This window comes from Nelumbo lutea, chromosome 8 (genome assembly GCF_056320005.1).
Source record: "Nelumbo lutea isolate HS-2025 chromosome 8, American lotus-T2T, whole genome shotgun sequence".
NCBI classification, from domain to species: Eukaryota; Viridiplantae; Streptophyta; class Magnoliopsida; order Proteales; family Nelumbonaceae; genus Nelumbo; species Nelumbo lutea.
In genome coordinates this window covers 9,540,338-9,556,840 of record NC_142691.1, presented here as the reverse complement: position 1 = coordinate 9,556,840, position 16,503 = coordinate 9,540,338, and the positions used below count along the sequence as shown (strand labels likewise).

At 37.1% G+C, this 16,503-nt stretch overlaps 1 protein-coding gene across 1 annotated transcript; it reads right to left on the bottom strand.

Annotated features, from left to right (window-relative positions):
* Positions 1 to 251: 251 nt before the first annotated feature.
* Positions 252 to 15,628, bottom strand: EMB2726 (elongation factor Ts family protein). Its single transcript, XM_088957884.1, has 5 exons — positions 15,543 to 15,628; positions 15,427 to 15,478; positions 8,476 to 10,357; positions 3,234 to 3,948; positions 252 to 1,161 (listed from the first exon to the last, which is right to left on the bottom strand). The coding sequence occupies exons 3-5, from the start codon at positions 10,289 to 10,291 to the stop codon at positions 531 to 533; spliced, it is 3,162 nt and encodes a 1,053-aa protein (XP_088814010.1). The 5' UTR covers positions 10,292 to 10,357; positions 15,427 to 15,478; positions 15,543 to 15,628; the 3' UTR covers positions 252 to 530.
* Between the last annotated feature and the right edge of the window lie 875 nt (positions 15,629 to 16,503).

Here is a 16,503-nt window from a genome sequence, read left to right as displayed (position 1 = left end):
CAGATAGAAATTTTGCACCCAGCCCCAGGTCAGTTTTACATATGTTTGTTACTTGTGCATGTAGCCATGATTTGCTCTCCAATCAAAGAGATGGATATTAGAAATGTAGGTGACAAGTTGATAAACATGATATCGAAGTGGCTGAAGTTGAACATGGCCACAAACAAGTACAGTTGTTTTGGCCAAAAAACAAAAATTCATTCCTCCGCGACTGAACTGTGTCCTCTCTTTACTGCAATGCAAATTGCAAATGGGGAAAACAAATAAATAAATAAATAAAGAAGAGAGATGGCTCTCTTGTTCCATCTCCCTCAAAATGTAGATTTCATAAGTAGCTTTTTGGATGACAAGACAAGAAGAGCATCATTAAAATTACTTCTATCTAAGACCTAAACTCTCTTTTATCGCAACAAAAAGAATGAGATAACCCTCCCAATGTCAATGGCCTCCTCGGTGCTACTGTACTCTTAAGGGTAATCCCTGGAACTGCTCAATAGCTCTGTATGAATTCCCTCCTCGTCCATTCTGCCTTAGGTTTCTGTTTGCACCTCCTCGATTTCCTCCCCGAGGGTAAAGCGTGCAAACCTCCTAACTTTTATGTTCTCCCCAAGGGCGGCAATGGTCTGCTTCACCAAGTCCTTAACTAGTACACTGTCATTCTTGATGAAGGGCTGCTCCAACAGAGCAAGCTCTCCAAGTCTCTTTGCCACCCGGCCCTCAACAATCCTCTCCCTTATGTTCTCAGGTTTCGACTGCAAGTCCTCTCTTTGCATCTCCAGCTCTTTTTCCTCTTTCACCACACTCTCCGGAATATCTTCTACAGAAACAACTTGCACCTGTGGGCAGGCTGCCACCTGCATTGCAAGATCATCAACCAACTCCTTGAATTTTTCACTTCGACCCACAAAATCAGTTTCACAGTTGACTTCAATCAGTACACCAATCCTGGAATCATGGACGTATGATCCAATCCTGCCTTCAGCTGCCAACCGGCTAGATTTCTTGTCTGCACTAGAAAGTCCCTTCTTTCTCAGATACTCCTGTGCCTTCTCAAGGTTACCTCCGGTTTCTGAAAGAGCTTTCTTGCAATCCATCATGCCTGCCCCTGTTTCTTCTCGTAGTTGCTTAACTAGTGCAGCAGAGACTGTTACTGTTGGCGGTCTGCAATAGAATCTCAAAGTCAGACCATGGAGATGATTGATTGAAAAGAAAGCCATGGCTGCTTCATTTATGAAACATTTATCCTTGATATGTATGTAATGGATGCACGGTCTACATATTTTGCACAATGGATGACTACACCATTTGAAGGGTGCCCAAGGAAATTAATTGTGGACAGAATAGTATAATGAAATGACTAAATGGACCATCCAAAATAATTCAGCAAAAGAGATCCTTTGCGACCTGGGCCTTATGCACACGAACATTCAAGATGTGCACCTCAGATGAAGATTGATAACCTTGGAGATCCATAAAACAGGATTGATTCTAAGTATGGTAATTGGGCATTATTGAAATTCAATAGTAAAAGATGATAAGTAGGTCACTTAATGATTATTACTTATATATACTCTTATCATATGACTACAAAACTTCAAGTTCCTAAGGGGAATTCAGGAATTTTATATTAAATTAAATATTGATTTTCTACAAGTAATACTAGTACTAGCAAGAACAAAAGGGGGAATATTTATGGATAAGGTGCTTACTGTATGTTAAAAGATTTGAAATAAATTGAAAGCTTCCTAACTTGTGCCAAAGTAGAGTAAATATGGGAAGCATTTATGTTTATTTTATTAAAAAGAAACTTTCTGAGGCTATATTATATATTTATATATTGAACTTTAGTAGTGTTAGATAGTGGTAGCTTTATATCTCTGTGGGTAAAATGAACATAGTGAAGTTATGACTGTGTATCCAATAAAAACACACGTGCATGTGTTTGGGAGGAGGGGTGCATGCATTTTTTAGTTATTTTGCTTGTTTTTGTATGCGAAAGGTTAGGTTTGTATCCAATCCACCACTCCCAAGACACCAGATAGCTGGAACCAACATTGGGTAATGGCCTTTTTTGCTTTTTTAGATGTTCAAGGGTTGGCCAATGAATGACTGGAAAAGTCTAGAGGAGTGCAGGGGACATATGCAAATAGGACTACATAACAAGAAACAAGTATGACTACTTTGGGAAACCCAAAATACAGATGCTTGGGCATTCTTTTATTAGTTTAAAATGTAAACAATGAAATCAGAGTAAAGATGTGTTTGTTTCATAAAAAAAGATGTTTTTACAAGATACCTAATGTTAGTAAAACATTCTTTCCAACTAAATAATAAAATGCTTTCATTGTTATTGATATAAGAAAAGAATTAATAATGTTAGTGTGCAATATAAATGAACTTACATCAGAATAATGCTGGTCTTCACCAAAAAAAACAATGCTAGTATTTATGAAAGATGATATAAACTGTTTAATGAGTAATAGAATGAGAACGAGTTAAAATACATAATACTAGATTGCATTATTAAATAAGGATATTTTTTGACTGGTCATTATTAAATGGAAAAATCTATGCTGCTGGAAAGACATCTATGATGCCAGTTGATTGGTTATAACTTTTTCGGGTATCATGTCTTTCCGGCATCATAGCTGAACCCTTATTAAATAAGTATATGGTATATGACATGATGCTCATCAAAATAGAACTTGAAAAAGGATCAAAGACATTAACAAAAGATGATAAGCTAAACTTTACCCTTGCTACAAATGTTAAACTTATAGAACAATGCACAACTCTAACATAGGCACAGAAGATGAAACTACCATAATGCACAATATTAATTTGGAAGCTCAACAAAGTAAACCTATGAATTCTTTAACAATGCATTAGCATAACTACCATGTATGTATTGCAAAAAATTATCATATGTCTTTCGTTGCTATCATTTTTCCAATTTCTTTTTCCTTTTCAGTGGGATAAGCTGGGAATAGATACATGACAGTGGCACTGAAGGCAATTAAGACAGGGATGGAGGTGTAGGACCATATTGCCATCTAAGTTACCTGGCTGAATAATGCATTCCCATTTGCACTCGTTAATATGGTTGGGTTCTTTGCCACTACTTTAGCTTGCTATCTAATAATTTGACTATATTAATTATCAAAGCTAATGAAAAACCAATATATCATCATAGTTACTGCTCAGAGAATAGCCAGGAGGAAGAAAAGGCTTACTTCTGAACAGTTTCTTTGGCTTCATCTGCATCAGGTTGCTCTTTTTCTGGAACTACAGGCAATGACTTAGCAGCAGTTTGGGCAGCCACCTCTGCTGCAAAATCCTGGCTTTTCTTCTCCAAGCCTTCTCCAAGACTATACCTTACAAACCTCTTCACTTTTATATTCTCTCCAATGGTTGCAATTGTCTGCTTTACCCAATCCTTCACTGCCACCTTATCATTCTTTATGTAAGGCTGCTCCAGCAATGCAAGCTCCTCAAGCCTCTTCCTGATACGACCTTCAACAATCTTTGACCTTATCTGCTCTGGTTTTGACAATAGATCTTCCTTCTGCATTTCAATCTCCCTTTCCTTGTTGACAATCTCTTCTGGGATATCATCAGTAACAACGCATTGCACCTGAGGGCAGGCAGCCACTTGCATGGCAAGGTCATCAACCAACTCCTTGAAGATGTCACCCCGAGCAACAAAGTCTGTCTCACAGTTCACATCAATCAGGACACCAATCCTGCTATCATGAATGTATGAGCCAATCCTGCCTTCAGCTGTGACTCTACTTGCTTTTTTATCTGCACTAGCTAACCCTTTCTTCCTCAGGAATTCCTGAGCTTTAACAATGTCCCCTCCAGTTTCTGTAAGAGCCTTTTTACAATCCATCATGCCTGCTCCTGTTTCTTCCCGGAGCTGCTTTACAAGAGCTGGGGATATGGTTGCTGCCAAGCATGCATGAACTGAAATCAGGAAGTGAAGGATGATATGCATTTTCTTTGGGATTACCGTAACATAAAGATATTTTTATTTCTGAACTGTGATCCTTATTTTGCTTGACTCATTCAATTTGCCCTTCTGTTTTGGTTTTAGTAGTTCAAAACTATAAAGGCCACTGCCCATTGTTTGTCTTAGCTCTCTGGAGTCTTGGGAGAGGTAGACTGGACACAGACCTAACTTTGGCATTTCTACACAGAGTAGCTGTTCTCAGACTCGAACTCACATCCTCGTGCTTGTCAGCCTGAGAATTTATCATTATACCATGAAATGGTCCCTGGTTTGAATTCAAAACTACCTGAAAAAATGTATTCCTATTGAATGTCTTTTTGCCTAGACAAGATCAGATAAAGAAGGGGCAAGCATAGTGTCAAATCAGAGTAAAATAGATATTGTTGTCCTAGAAACAGAAGAAAAGAAAAGAAGGATGAAAGAAGAAAATCAATATGTGTTTATCAGACAAAGTTTTCAGTTCTTCCATGTTTATGAGTTCAAGTTTTAAAGTCTTCAAGGGTTCAAGACAGTATACATCTTGATTGAACCCTAGAAAATAAGAAAAATAATAAAGAGAATGTAGTATTTTAACTCAAACTAAATAATTTAGTTAAATAATGTCTTTTATTATTATTATTATTATTATTATTATTATTATTATTATTATTATTATTATCTCATAAAGTAAGAATATAAAAGCACCCAAGAGCACTGTGTAAAAATATTTTGACAATTGGGGCGGCCTTCCATGAGAACCTTATTGCCTAAGCATCACTCTACATGTTAAGCTACCTTGGTATTATTTGATTGTCATAGTTAGACAGTATATCCTCGAGGTAGTCTCTATTTTTTCATATGACAATGGGTTGTTCTTATATCATTTGGTGTACCAATACAAACATGCCTTCACTAGGTTATTTGGTTTTGCATTTGATTGATAGCAGCATGTTTTTGTTTTATTCAATGTTCGGTCGCAAGAATTGGTGTGACTATGTGAACTCAAGAAAACCAAATCACCTAGGCATGCACTCATTTGGTGATTTGGTTTATCCTTTGACTTATAGTATGTTTGGGTATTTTTAAAGGCCACAAGAAAGTATTATAATTAAAGTCAACTTATCACTCCACTTGGTAGGCTACCTTCGTATTTTTTGATATTCCTACTAAGGTAGTTGATCCCAGAGGTAGTCTCTGTTTCATTATATGATAGCAGGTAGTTCATGTATCACTTGGGGTAGCAACAACAAGCATGCACTCCTGGGTAATTTCATCTTTCATTTGATTGATATAATGTCTATGTTTTATCAAAGGGTTGCAAAAAAGTGTTGTAACCATGTGGACAAATTGAAACCAAATCACCTAGGCATACACTGAAAGGTGATTTGATTTAAAATTTGATTATTAGCATGTTTTTGACTTGTTACATGGTTACAAGAAAGTGTTGTAACCACATGAACTCATCAAAATCAAATCACCTAGACATGCACTCACTGGGTGATTTGGCTTTTCTTTTGATTGATAGCATGTTAGTACTGTGACCATGTGAACACATCACAATACATGTTAGGCTACCATGGCATTTCTTAATTGTCATAGTAGGGTAGTAGACCTTAGAGGTAGTCTCTTATTTTTTTCCATATGTTGGTTGTTTTTGTACCATTTGAGGTAACAAAAAAGCGTGCACTCACTAAGTGATTTGATTTTTCATTTAATTATTAGCATTTTTATGTTTTATTGTAGGGTTGCAAAAAGTGTTGTGACCATGTTAAGTCATCAAGAGCAAATCACCCAAGCATGCACTCACTGGGCAATTTGGTTTTTCATTTGATTTATAGCATGCCTGTGTTTTATTGGAGGGTTGCATGAAAGTGTTGTGGTTGTTTGAACTTTGAACTAACCGCTCAACATGTTAGGCTACCTCGATATTTCTAAATTGTCACAGTAAGGTAGTAGACGCCAAAGACAATCTCTATTTTTTCATATGTTAGTGGATTGTTAGTGTGTCATTTGGGGTAGCAACAACATGATGTACTAACTGGATAATTTGGTTTTTTGTTTGATTAACAACATATCTGTGACTAGTAAACACATTGAACCAAATCACCCAAGAAAGCATTCACTGGGTGATTTGGTTGATAGCATGGTGCATTTTATTGGAGGATCCAAAAAAGTGTTAGGACCATGTGAACTCATTGCTCCACGTATCTTTGTATTTCTTGATAATCAAATGTAGTGGACCCTAGAGGAATGGTTTTTAAGGCATCGAGATAAATCTAGATGATGTTTGATGTTTTATTTTTTAATAAAACCCATCTTTCACTATAAATTGTCACCTAGGTGATGGGTTTTTTGAATAAAAACAATAAATCCTAGGGCAATTCCATAGGTTCCATAGCAAGCGGCAACCATCTTTTGCTATTAATTGTCTATAATCTTCATAAAAAATGTACAAGCTTCATTTGCAACATAGAAAATCAACAGATTCATGACAAAAATGGATGAAAAAGAAATTTCAGAAAATGGAAGAACTGTTTCTTTCCTAGGAAAAGAAGAAAACAAAAGAATGCGTGAAAATAATCATTATGTTTTGATTGGGAAAATTTTGAGTTGAGGGTTCAAGGCAGTATACACGTTGAATAATTTAGTTTACTAATGTCTATTTCATTACTATAATATCAAAAAGTTAAGAATAGAAAAGTATCCTAAAGCACCGTGTAAAACATGCCTAGGCAATTAAGCAAGGCAACCCTCCATGAGTGCCTTATTGTCTAGGCATTGCCTTAAAAACTATGATCAATCTCTACTAGATTACAATTCAATAATCAAGTCCCTCAATAGTACAAGGACTGAATGCACACATATTATCATTGATCATTAATATGAAAATTATTTAATGAAGTTGCCGTTTCCAATAAAAAAAATCATTAATATGAAAATTACTGGCATTGAATCCACAAAGTAAATTAAAAGTATTCCTTGATAAAAATTTGGATTACAAAAATAAACCAAGAGACATAGAGAATATATTAAATAACTAGGCATTCATCATGTATCCAGGAAAATGAAAAATCAAATCTTTATTATATAATCATTTATTTTAGGTTTGTTATGTATTACTTCCTAGAAATTAATTATATATTTCATTAATACAATACAATACCTTTTTCTCAAAAATAATTATATATTTCAATTGTCACAATTTAACTCATGTGACCATTATCTAATGATGGTCCTATTATCTGGGGTCTTAGGAGGGGTAGACTGGATATGGACCTAACCTTTGGCATTAAAGTGGTCATTCACAGACTTGAGCATTCTGATGCATGTCAGCCCAATATTTTACCATTGCACCAACCACAAATCAATGACCCCTTTTCACCTGTGATGAATTTAAAAAGGTTACTATGGATGATCTTCTGAGGGAGGTCAGAAGATAGGTAGGAAATTATAAACTCTGATAAGTCCAGTCTAGGTAAACTAGAGGATTCTGGCATATGGGGAGTCAACAGAGATGAAAAGAGGGGGAATCCTTAGTTTCTCCGGGTGGACTGGTATCAGAAACTCTCTAAAAGAAAAACCGTTGGCATTAGTCTAGGGTTTAAAACTTGCTTTATCCATTGGATGAACAGATATACTTGCTTGTTTTGTTTTGTTTTGTTTTTTTTTTTTTTTGATAATTGGTGAACACATATACTTGTTGAAGGGGAATGTCAAGTTGCTAAATTGGCTAGAGGCTGGGGATGTTGCTCCTTGGATACTTAGATTTCTAGTTACAAAATCTAGTGCTCTGGTTGCCAAACTGAATGCCCCATTTTGGTAGATTCATAGATCAGTCAATAGATTAGCTGACCTCCTAGCTAAATCAGGAGTTACAAGTGCAAATATTGTATGGGGAACACCTAGGCCAGGATGGGGATTGTGAAATCTTTCTATTTGCTAAACCTTGTTTTTCCCTTTTTTTTGATAAATTGCTAAATCTTGTTTTTCTTTCAGTAACAAAGTTTCTTTTACTGTTACTATAGAAAAACTTATTTCTACATTCTTCTCTATTCACAGGAATATCTTCCATTAAAGAGTGGGATGCCAAAACTTTGTTGAGTACTTGAAGTTATGCACCTTTTGCCCATTCCCTTGTGTTTCTAGCACAGAAAACTTGTACCAAGTCAAAAAACATTAATGTTTTTTTGGGTCTTATTTTCACTTTCACATGGCCAACTCATCTCAGTCAACTTGGATATACTTGTTTCTAGTTATATAAATAATTGAATACTCATATAATAATCTCACAAAATTATTATACATAGTTGTAATCTTGTAGATGTTGTGTTCAGGATCCAACTTTGCCATGTCTGATTATTTATTCATGTCAAAACTGTATCTTTGCATTTAGACAAACGTAAAAGTAGTAAATCACAAGAGAGGAAAAATGAAAAGAAAGAAAGGAATCATAAACAAATTAGTGGAGAAAAAAAGTTTATAACCTTTAGTTGAGGTTTCCTTGGAAGGAGGAATTTCAGCTTGTCCACTTGAGGTTGTGACACTACCATTCTTATCAGGAGGAGTAGGTGGTACATTATCATCTTCACTTGGTTCTGCTGGGGTCTCATTCTCTTCTGCAATTGATGTTTGTGCCTGCACTTTATCCTCTACAATAGTTTCATCAGCTTGAGTCTCTACAACTCCGCTGGCCACATTTTCTACAGAAGAGATCTGACCAGCAGTCACTTCTCCAGCTGTGTCTGATTTATTATCTTCTTTCTCACTATCTGCCACAGAGGCCTCTTCTGATAGCAAACTTGCTTCAGTAGATGAAGTTTCAGGAGTTTGCTCTTCCCTTATCGTTTCATCTGCAGTATCAGCAACCTGTGACAAATTAGAGGACATGTTCTCTGTGTCTACAGTTGTGGCAGTTGCTTCCACTTCCTCCTCTAAAGTAGTTTTCTCTTCAACTGCTCGATCCACTATATCCTCTTTTTCATCTCCTTCTTCTGAAGAAGTTTTGTCCTCTTCAATCACTTTATTCTCTACAGAAGAAACATCAACCTGGTCCCCATCATTGCTTGTTGGCCTGTCCTGCACTTCAGGAATGTCAGACTTATCTTCAGCTTCGTAGACCCTCTTTTCTGTCCCTTCCAAAGTATCTGGTACTACTGAAGTATTAACTGATTGTTGAACTTTCTCTCTCTCATCCAAAAATGCAGCAATGTCCTTGTTTTTACGGAAAGCCAAAACAAAGGGGTTGGTTGCAGTATGCACAACCCCCTGACTGAGTTTTGAGTTCAACTCATCAGCACCCTCTTCTTTCTTCATTGTCAAGGTGACCTGTCCTTTTGTAATACGTAATACTCGGACACTAACTTCTTGACCTACCTGCAGTGAAGAGCCACCCATAATGTTTCCAAACCCTTCATCAGCTTCCTCTGCTGTGGGAAGGAATCCTTCCTCCCCTTCAGGAAGAGATATAAAAGCACCTGCTCTGGTTAAGTTCTTTACGGTTCCTTCCAGGTCTTGCCCCTTGACAAACTTTGAGGTCTTTTGCACCCCATCACGCTTGGACTTTGTAGCGCTTCTTCTTGGAGGATTTTGCTTATCACCACCTCCAGGAACATCTTTCCATTGCTGAAGCTTATCGATGTCATCACTGTCTCTCATAGTTAGAGAAATCCGTCCAGTTTCGATATTCGCTTCCACTAATCTCACCTTCACCTCTTGTCCAACAGAGACAAACTTTGCCACATCTTTAACAAAGGAATCACTCAACCTAGAAACATGTACCAGGCCATCTGTAAATGCTCCAAAATCAACAAAAGCACCAAATGGCTGGATTGACCGTACTTTCCCCGTAAAAGTCGCACCAGGGACCAGATCCTCATTTTTCACGGGTGGCATCTCACTCTTCCTGGATGATCTGGTTCTTTTTGATTTAGCATCTGGTGTAGCAGTTGTGGTTGGTGAAGGTGCTTCACTAGCTTCAACAGTACTGGATGGAACATCAGATGTTCCATCAGCATCTTCCGCTGCAATGGAAGAATCTGGCTCCTCTATAGCTACTTCAGTCCCTGCAGCTGCTAAGATGTGGCATCTTGATCCATGTGGTGCAGAAAAACCATGTCTGAATTTTGGAAATAAGCTTACTTGTCTTGACAGAGGTAAGAAAAGCTTATGTGAGAATGATGTTTGTTCTGAGGATTTTCTCAAGAAATTGAATCTTGTTATACGATTATTTTTCCTTGAGATAAAGGGAGTTGCAGGAATAAGTGCAACACTGCTAATTGAACAAGGAATTACAAATGTCATGTTGGCTGCAGTTGCACCAGTTGAGTTCTAGTATGCAACTACAATAAGTTCATTTGATTTCTTAACCTGCATAGAACATGGAGAGATGAGTCAACAAAAGTGGTGTAAGCCTCCCTTGACATTAAAAGTATAGGTGTTGTTTGTTGATAGCCATTGCTTTGAAAAAAAAAATTAACAAAAAAAAAAGTGTCCTATTTCAGAGCAACTCTGATATATGATCACATTAACAACACAAGGTTTAGAACCAATGACAAGATACACCAGGCTATCAACAGACACTATATTTTACTCCACAATTTGGCTCCATTTCCATCAAACTATTTTTTTATCAGCATCAAACTCACAAGCTTGCATTGAGGAAAAGCTAATTCTAGTGGCATTATATTACTTTTTTATGTAGTTCCATGTATTTAAAGCACTTTTTATTAACATGGGGCACTGATTCAACAGTTAACTAATGTTGATATATGTGAACAAGCATATAGGAAGAGAATAAAAGAACATGCCACAAACATATGGAAAGTGAATAAAAATAAAGAAAATGTACCTACTTAATACTCTTACTAAGTCACTGACTTATATTCACTCTTGCAACCTTATTCCACTCATTTATTCAGTATTCTCAATAGGTTGATTGATCAGAAAAGGAAAGAGAACTTCTTTGATACGATAAGATAACAGTGTCCTCTAGAGTACAAAGTAAGAATACATCCCACGATGAACACTTAATAGCATCTTTTATCATCATATCACTTTTGAGGATCATGTCAAAATGATTGTATTAATAACTTAACCAATAGGGTTCCAAGAGATTTGCATTCTAACAAGGCATAACTTCTTCTTGTGACTTGTGAAAGGGCATGGAAGTGTGTGAGATAAATAGGAGATCAAATTAACTATACTTTAATTTTTTTAATTGCCACAAGATAGAAAAGTGATTAGGCATTGTTTTATTTATTCTCAAAAAAATTGAAATATGTCCATGTGAACTGGGAAGGATGCATTTTGGGTCAAAATGGAAGAATTGGATGAAAGTTTGCATTACAACTCCTAGTGTTTCAATCTTAATCAATGGATCAGCAAAAGAACAATTTAAACTCTCAAGAGGGTTAAGACAAGGTGACCCTTTATCGCCTTTATTGTTCCTCTTGATAATGGAAGGCTTGAGCCGGATGGAGGAAAGAGTGTCATCTTCAGGCTGTCTAGAAGGCTTTGAAGTCAGCAACAATGGACTGAAGGTGCCTCTTCTGCAATTCGCAGATGACACTCTACTCCTTTGTGATGCCAAGGCGGATCAGGTTAGTATTCTGAAGCACTTATTATTCTGGTTTGAGGTGGTGTCGGGGTTGAAGGTCAACCTTTCCAAAAGCAAAATGATGGCAGTAGGTGAGGTGCCAAATATTCAGGAACTGGCTGATGTGTTAGGATGTAAAGTGGTAAGACTTCCTTCTAAATATCTGGGACTCCCTCTGGGGGCTAAGTGCATCTCCAAATCTCTGTGGGATCCAGTCCTTGAAAGATCAGATTCGAAACTGGCTTCATGGAAGGCTCGTTACCTGTCAAAACTCAAAAGGAGGTAAGATGACCTAATCAAAAGTGTCTTGGATAGCCTACCTGCCTATTCTTATCCAACCAGTGCCCTCGAGTGTGGCTGACAAAATCAAGGAAAAAATGAGGAACTTCCTTTGGGCTGGCTGGAATGATTCAAAAAAGTACCACCTTGTCAATTGGAAGCAGGTGTGCAGACCTTTGAGACAAGGAGGCCTAGGAATATGGAAGGTTAAACTGTTCAATGCTGCTTTGTTGGGAAGATGGTTCTGGAGATTTTCTGCCGAACCAGATAGTTTGTGGAGAAAGGTTATTGAGGAAAAATATGGTTTGAGAAGCAATTGGTGGGATGCTTTGGATCCTAACCAGTCTTACAGATGTGCAATGTGGAAGGGTATCTGCAGAGCTTATGATCAGTTTTCTAAAGGCCTAAAATTCAAGTTTTTGTTGAACCCTTGGTGTGAGGATAATGCTCTAAAAGGTGATTTCCCGGCTCTACTTTCACTGGCTGCAGATAAATCAGCATTAATAACTGACTCTTATGTGGTGGAAAATAATGTGGTCACTTGGTCACCAGCCTTTAGGAGAGACTTCAACAACTGGGAGTTGGATATGGTAGCACATTTGCTGGAAGTCCTTCAAAATCAGCAGCTGAATCTGCAAACCCAAGATACAAGATGCTGGAAGTGGACAACGTCTGGGAAATTCTCTGTTAAATCCTTCTATGTGGGACTTGCAGGAGAAGCAAGGGATGTGTTTCCCAGTAAATCCATTTGGAGAATAGTGGCCCCTTCTAAAGTAAATTTTTTCCTCTGGGTAGCTGTGTTGGACAAATGTTTGACAAAGACCATGCTAGTGAAGAAGGGCTTCAATGCCCCTGATCTGTCGTGTGTTTTCTGTAACAGAGAGCTGGAGACATCCAGTCACTTGTTCTTGCACTGCAATTCCAGTGCTTCATAGGGGTGGCAACGAGCCGAGCTTTTCACAAGCTGCTCAAGCTCAGCTCGTGAAAAGCTCAGCTCGGCTTCAGCCAAGCTCGAGCCCAATTCAGTAGCTCGATTATTAAACGAGCCAAGCTCGAGCCTACTAGAGCTCGGCTCGTGAGGCTCGCGAGCGTGCTCAAATATATATATATATATATAATAAAAATATTATAATTATTAATTATTATAATTCTTAATTTTTTAAATATAAAAAAATTATATATAATTTTTATTTTTATAAAATAATTTTTCTAAATATTTTTATAATAAAATATTTATAAGATATATAATAAAATATTTTTATAAAATATAAAACAAGTCGAGTCGAGCCGAGCTTATGAACTCTTGACTCGAGCCGAGCTCGAGCTCAAGGTTCTGGCTCGAACCGAGCTCGAGCCCGAGCTCAAGCCTTGTAGAATAGTCTCAAGCCGAGCTCAAGCCTAGTACTATTCGGCTCGGCTCGGCTCGAATCCACCCCTAGTGCTTCAATATGGAACTATTTCCTTGCTACTCAAAATCTTAGTTGGTGTGCTCCAGGGTCAGTGAAGGACCTACTAAAAGGATGGCAGGTCCAGGGTATGTCAAGGAAAGGGAAGCTGTGTTGGTCATCTATCCTGGCTGCAATCTTATGGACCATCTGGCTGGAAAGAAATAGCAGATTTTTTAGCAGAAACTAGGTTCAGAAGCAGTGGTGATTAATGCTGCAGTAGGGTTCTTAAAGAGTTGGTTGTTTATTCATAATGTATTTAGAAATGATACTTTTTCTTCTTCCTTTTTGAGGGTGGATTTTTTTGGGGGTCCATAGTGGGTAGTCTTGTACAGTTTCTCGTTGTACAAAGGACCTTGATCAGGTTTTATTTCAATATACTATACTTTGCCTTTTTCAAATAAAAAAATTGAAATATTGATCAAAAAAATTTTGAAATATGTCATAGGCCTTGGTAGAAAATAAATTATATTCAATAATCATGCATTTATCTGAGTGAAATAGAATAAAAGTAAAATAAAAGGAATAAGAAAACATGGGAAGAAAAGTGTATATCGGCAAATCTTAGTGCCCCATTCTGGTCCTTAGCTACAGCCTGACCATGAAAGGACAAGGGAAGTCACATGCTTCAAGCATAAAGTCATAAGAGTGCAGATAAAGAAAAGCAATTATAGTAAAAATTCCTGGTGATAAATTACAATCAGCCAAGCAAGGGTTTAAACTTGTCAACCAAGCAGATCTTAAGAACTTGGAGATAGAAAGGGACTCAAATATAGTGATATCTTGGACCAATTCAAGCGGTAATGTTCCTTGGGTCTATAGACATCTGTTAAGGGAGATAGTAAGCATAGCAAGGAGACTTAATGCCTTGTTCACATGGATCAGGAGAACTGCAAATGGAATGGCTGATTCTCTGGCCAAACAGGGAGTTCAAAGGCAACAGCTTTTTGGGGCTTTATTGTAACAATTTCTGGTGCAATGTCTGCTTTATAATTGCTGTAATTCTATATGTAATTCTCTTAATTGAATAAAATTCTCATTTTGCTGATAAAGAAAAAAGTTGCAATCAACCAGACACATATGGCCCTAATTTTGACAGTTCTAAACTTTCACAGTTCCTTAAAACAGAACTTAACCCCTTTTTCCCATTTTATTTCATCCTTGTTTTTGCTTCTTCAGGCCAGACTTTTTCTACAGTAACCTGTTGTGACAATGTCAGCACTTCATACCCTATATTAAACTTAGCAGGGAGATTCTATTTTTCCTTAAATCCTTATAAAACTTTACCTTCATTCCAGATATCAATTATTTTCTACATGTACACCATCAATATTGTCCTAAGAGACTAGAACCCAAAGAAAAATTCTGAGTTGGTTAATGGTGACTTGAACTGTTCAAATATGTTTTAATAGTACATTTAATGGTCCTGTTTTCAGGACAACTAGTTCAACCAACCGATGTAATCTGGATTCTAATAATTGCTACAAGGAAAGAGAAATTCGAGTATTAAGGTTTCCCTTTGAAAATTTATTCAGGATAACAATTAGGAATTATATCACAAATATAAATATATATACACGAGTAAACCACAAGCAAATGCTTTCAACAACAAAGACAAGATTAACTAAGGCATAGACGAAAGAGGGAAGGATGTTTGCTTGTCCAGTAGTACTAGTACAGACCTATAAACATACCTATGTAGGTGCATACTTATACATGTATATACACATTTTTAGTTAAGACCACATTCATGCATGCAGAACTTGTGTTCTTCTACACAGACTGTACCTTGTTTTCTAGTTAGCAAAATGAGAGGGTGGCATGAGGAAATTAAATGCAATTCATCAAAGCTGTAGTGAAAAACTAACACAAACGCATGAAGAGCCATAGATAATAGTTAACACTGGTGGAATATCACATAATCATTGCGCCCACACAAGATAATGGATAAAAACGCAAATAAATCAGAGAATTTCACAAATTTCGGACAAGCCCTTGACCGTAAACCATAATAGAATAAAACCCTTCAACGCCATTGATTAATATAACGACTCAAAACCCTAAGAAAATTAAAATAGAAACTCAATATGAAAAAATAGTAAAAATAGCAGACTTACCTTCAAAAGATAACGTCGCCTGAGGATTGAAGACGTTGGTTCGGGCTAAAGTCTCTGAAGATGAGAGGAAAGAAGCATCTCAGAGAAATAAGGGGGAAAATCAACAAGAGTTGAGTGAGGTGAGTATAGTATCTAGTTAAGAGAGTGAAGCGAAGGAGCGGCTCTGGCCCTCTTGACGCTTTGGAAGATAAGAAGGGAAGGGACAAGGGAGAGGTAAGAAAGGCGCGAGACGAACTTGTGGCAGTTATTATCCACTTATCCATACTCTTTCTCCTGAATTACTTTCTTACCCCTTTCATCCTTAACGTTCACAGGATCGTCGCTCGTGATGGCGTTGTCTCTGCAGGGACCCACTTAGAACCGACGGCGAGGACCAGGTGGTTGATGGAACTTATATCACATCCATACTAGGCTATCGAGTATGGAATCGCGTGTCCTGCTTATGAGGTTGCTGGTAAACCGGTAAACCGGCTCGTTCTCCTCCCATGTCATGGTTTTTAAGTATTTATGGGTATTTGGTAAATAAGTATGAAAGAAATATTTTTTTTAAATAAGTATTTTTTTGAAAAAGTGACTTTAAGTTTGTTTTTTTAGTATTTCTTCAAAAAAATGGGACAAATTAGTCCTTGATAATTTTTTATAATGCCTAAAATACCCTTATGAGGGTTATACCTTCTTCTTCTCCATTCATTCGAACCTCAAACCTAGGTAATTGTGCACCAGTTGTAGCCTTATAGGTCCATCGATGATGACAATCGACAGGCTTGTTGTTTGGACTTTCTCTTCTATGTTTTGAAGTTTATTTTTTCATTCTAATCGTTTTTTTTTTTTCTAACTTGAACTCATAGTTCTTTGTAGATCTACGCTTGTGAACTCTCCTGTTCGAACGGCAACATATTCACCATCCAGCCACCACCGACGACAAGAGGTTAGTAAATCTACACTTGTGAAGTCCCTATTCTTTGTAGATTTACATGTGGACTCTATAGTTTCTTCCTGTTTTTTTTTTTTTTTCATTTGTAAGGCCAACAGAAAATGGGTATTTATTATTTGTATAAGCTTGACTGTTTGACGAAC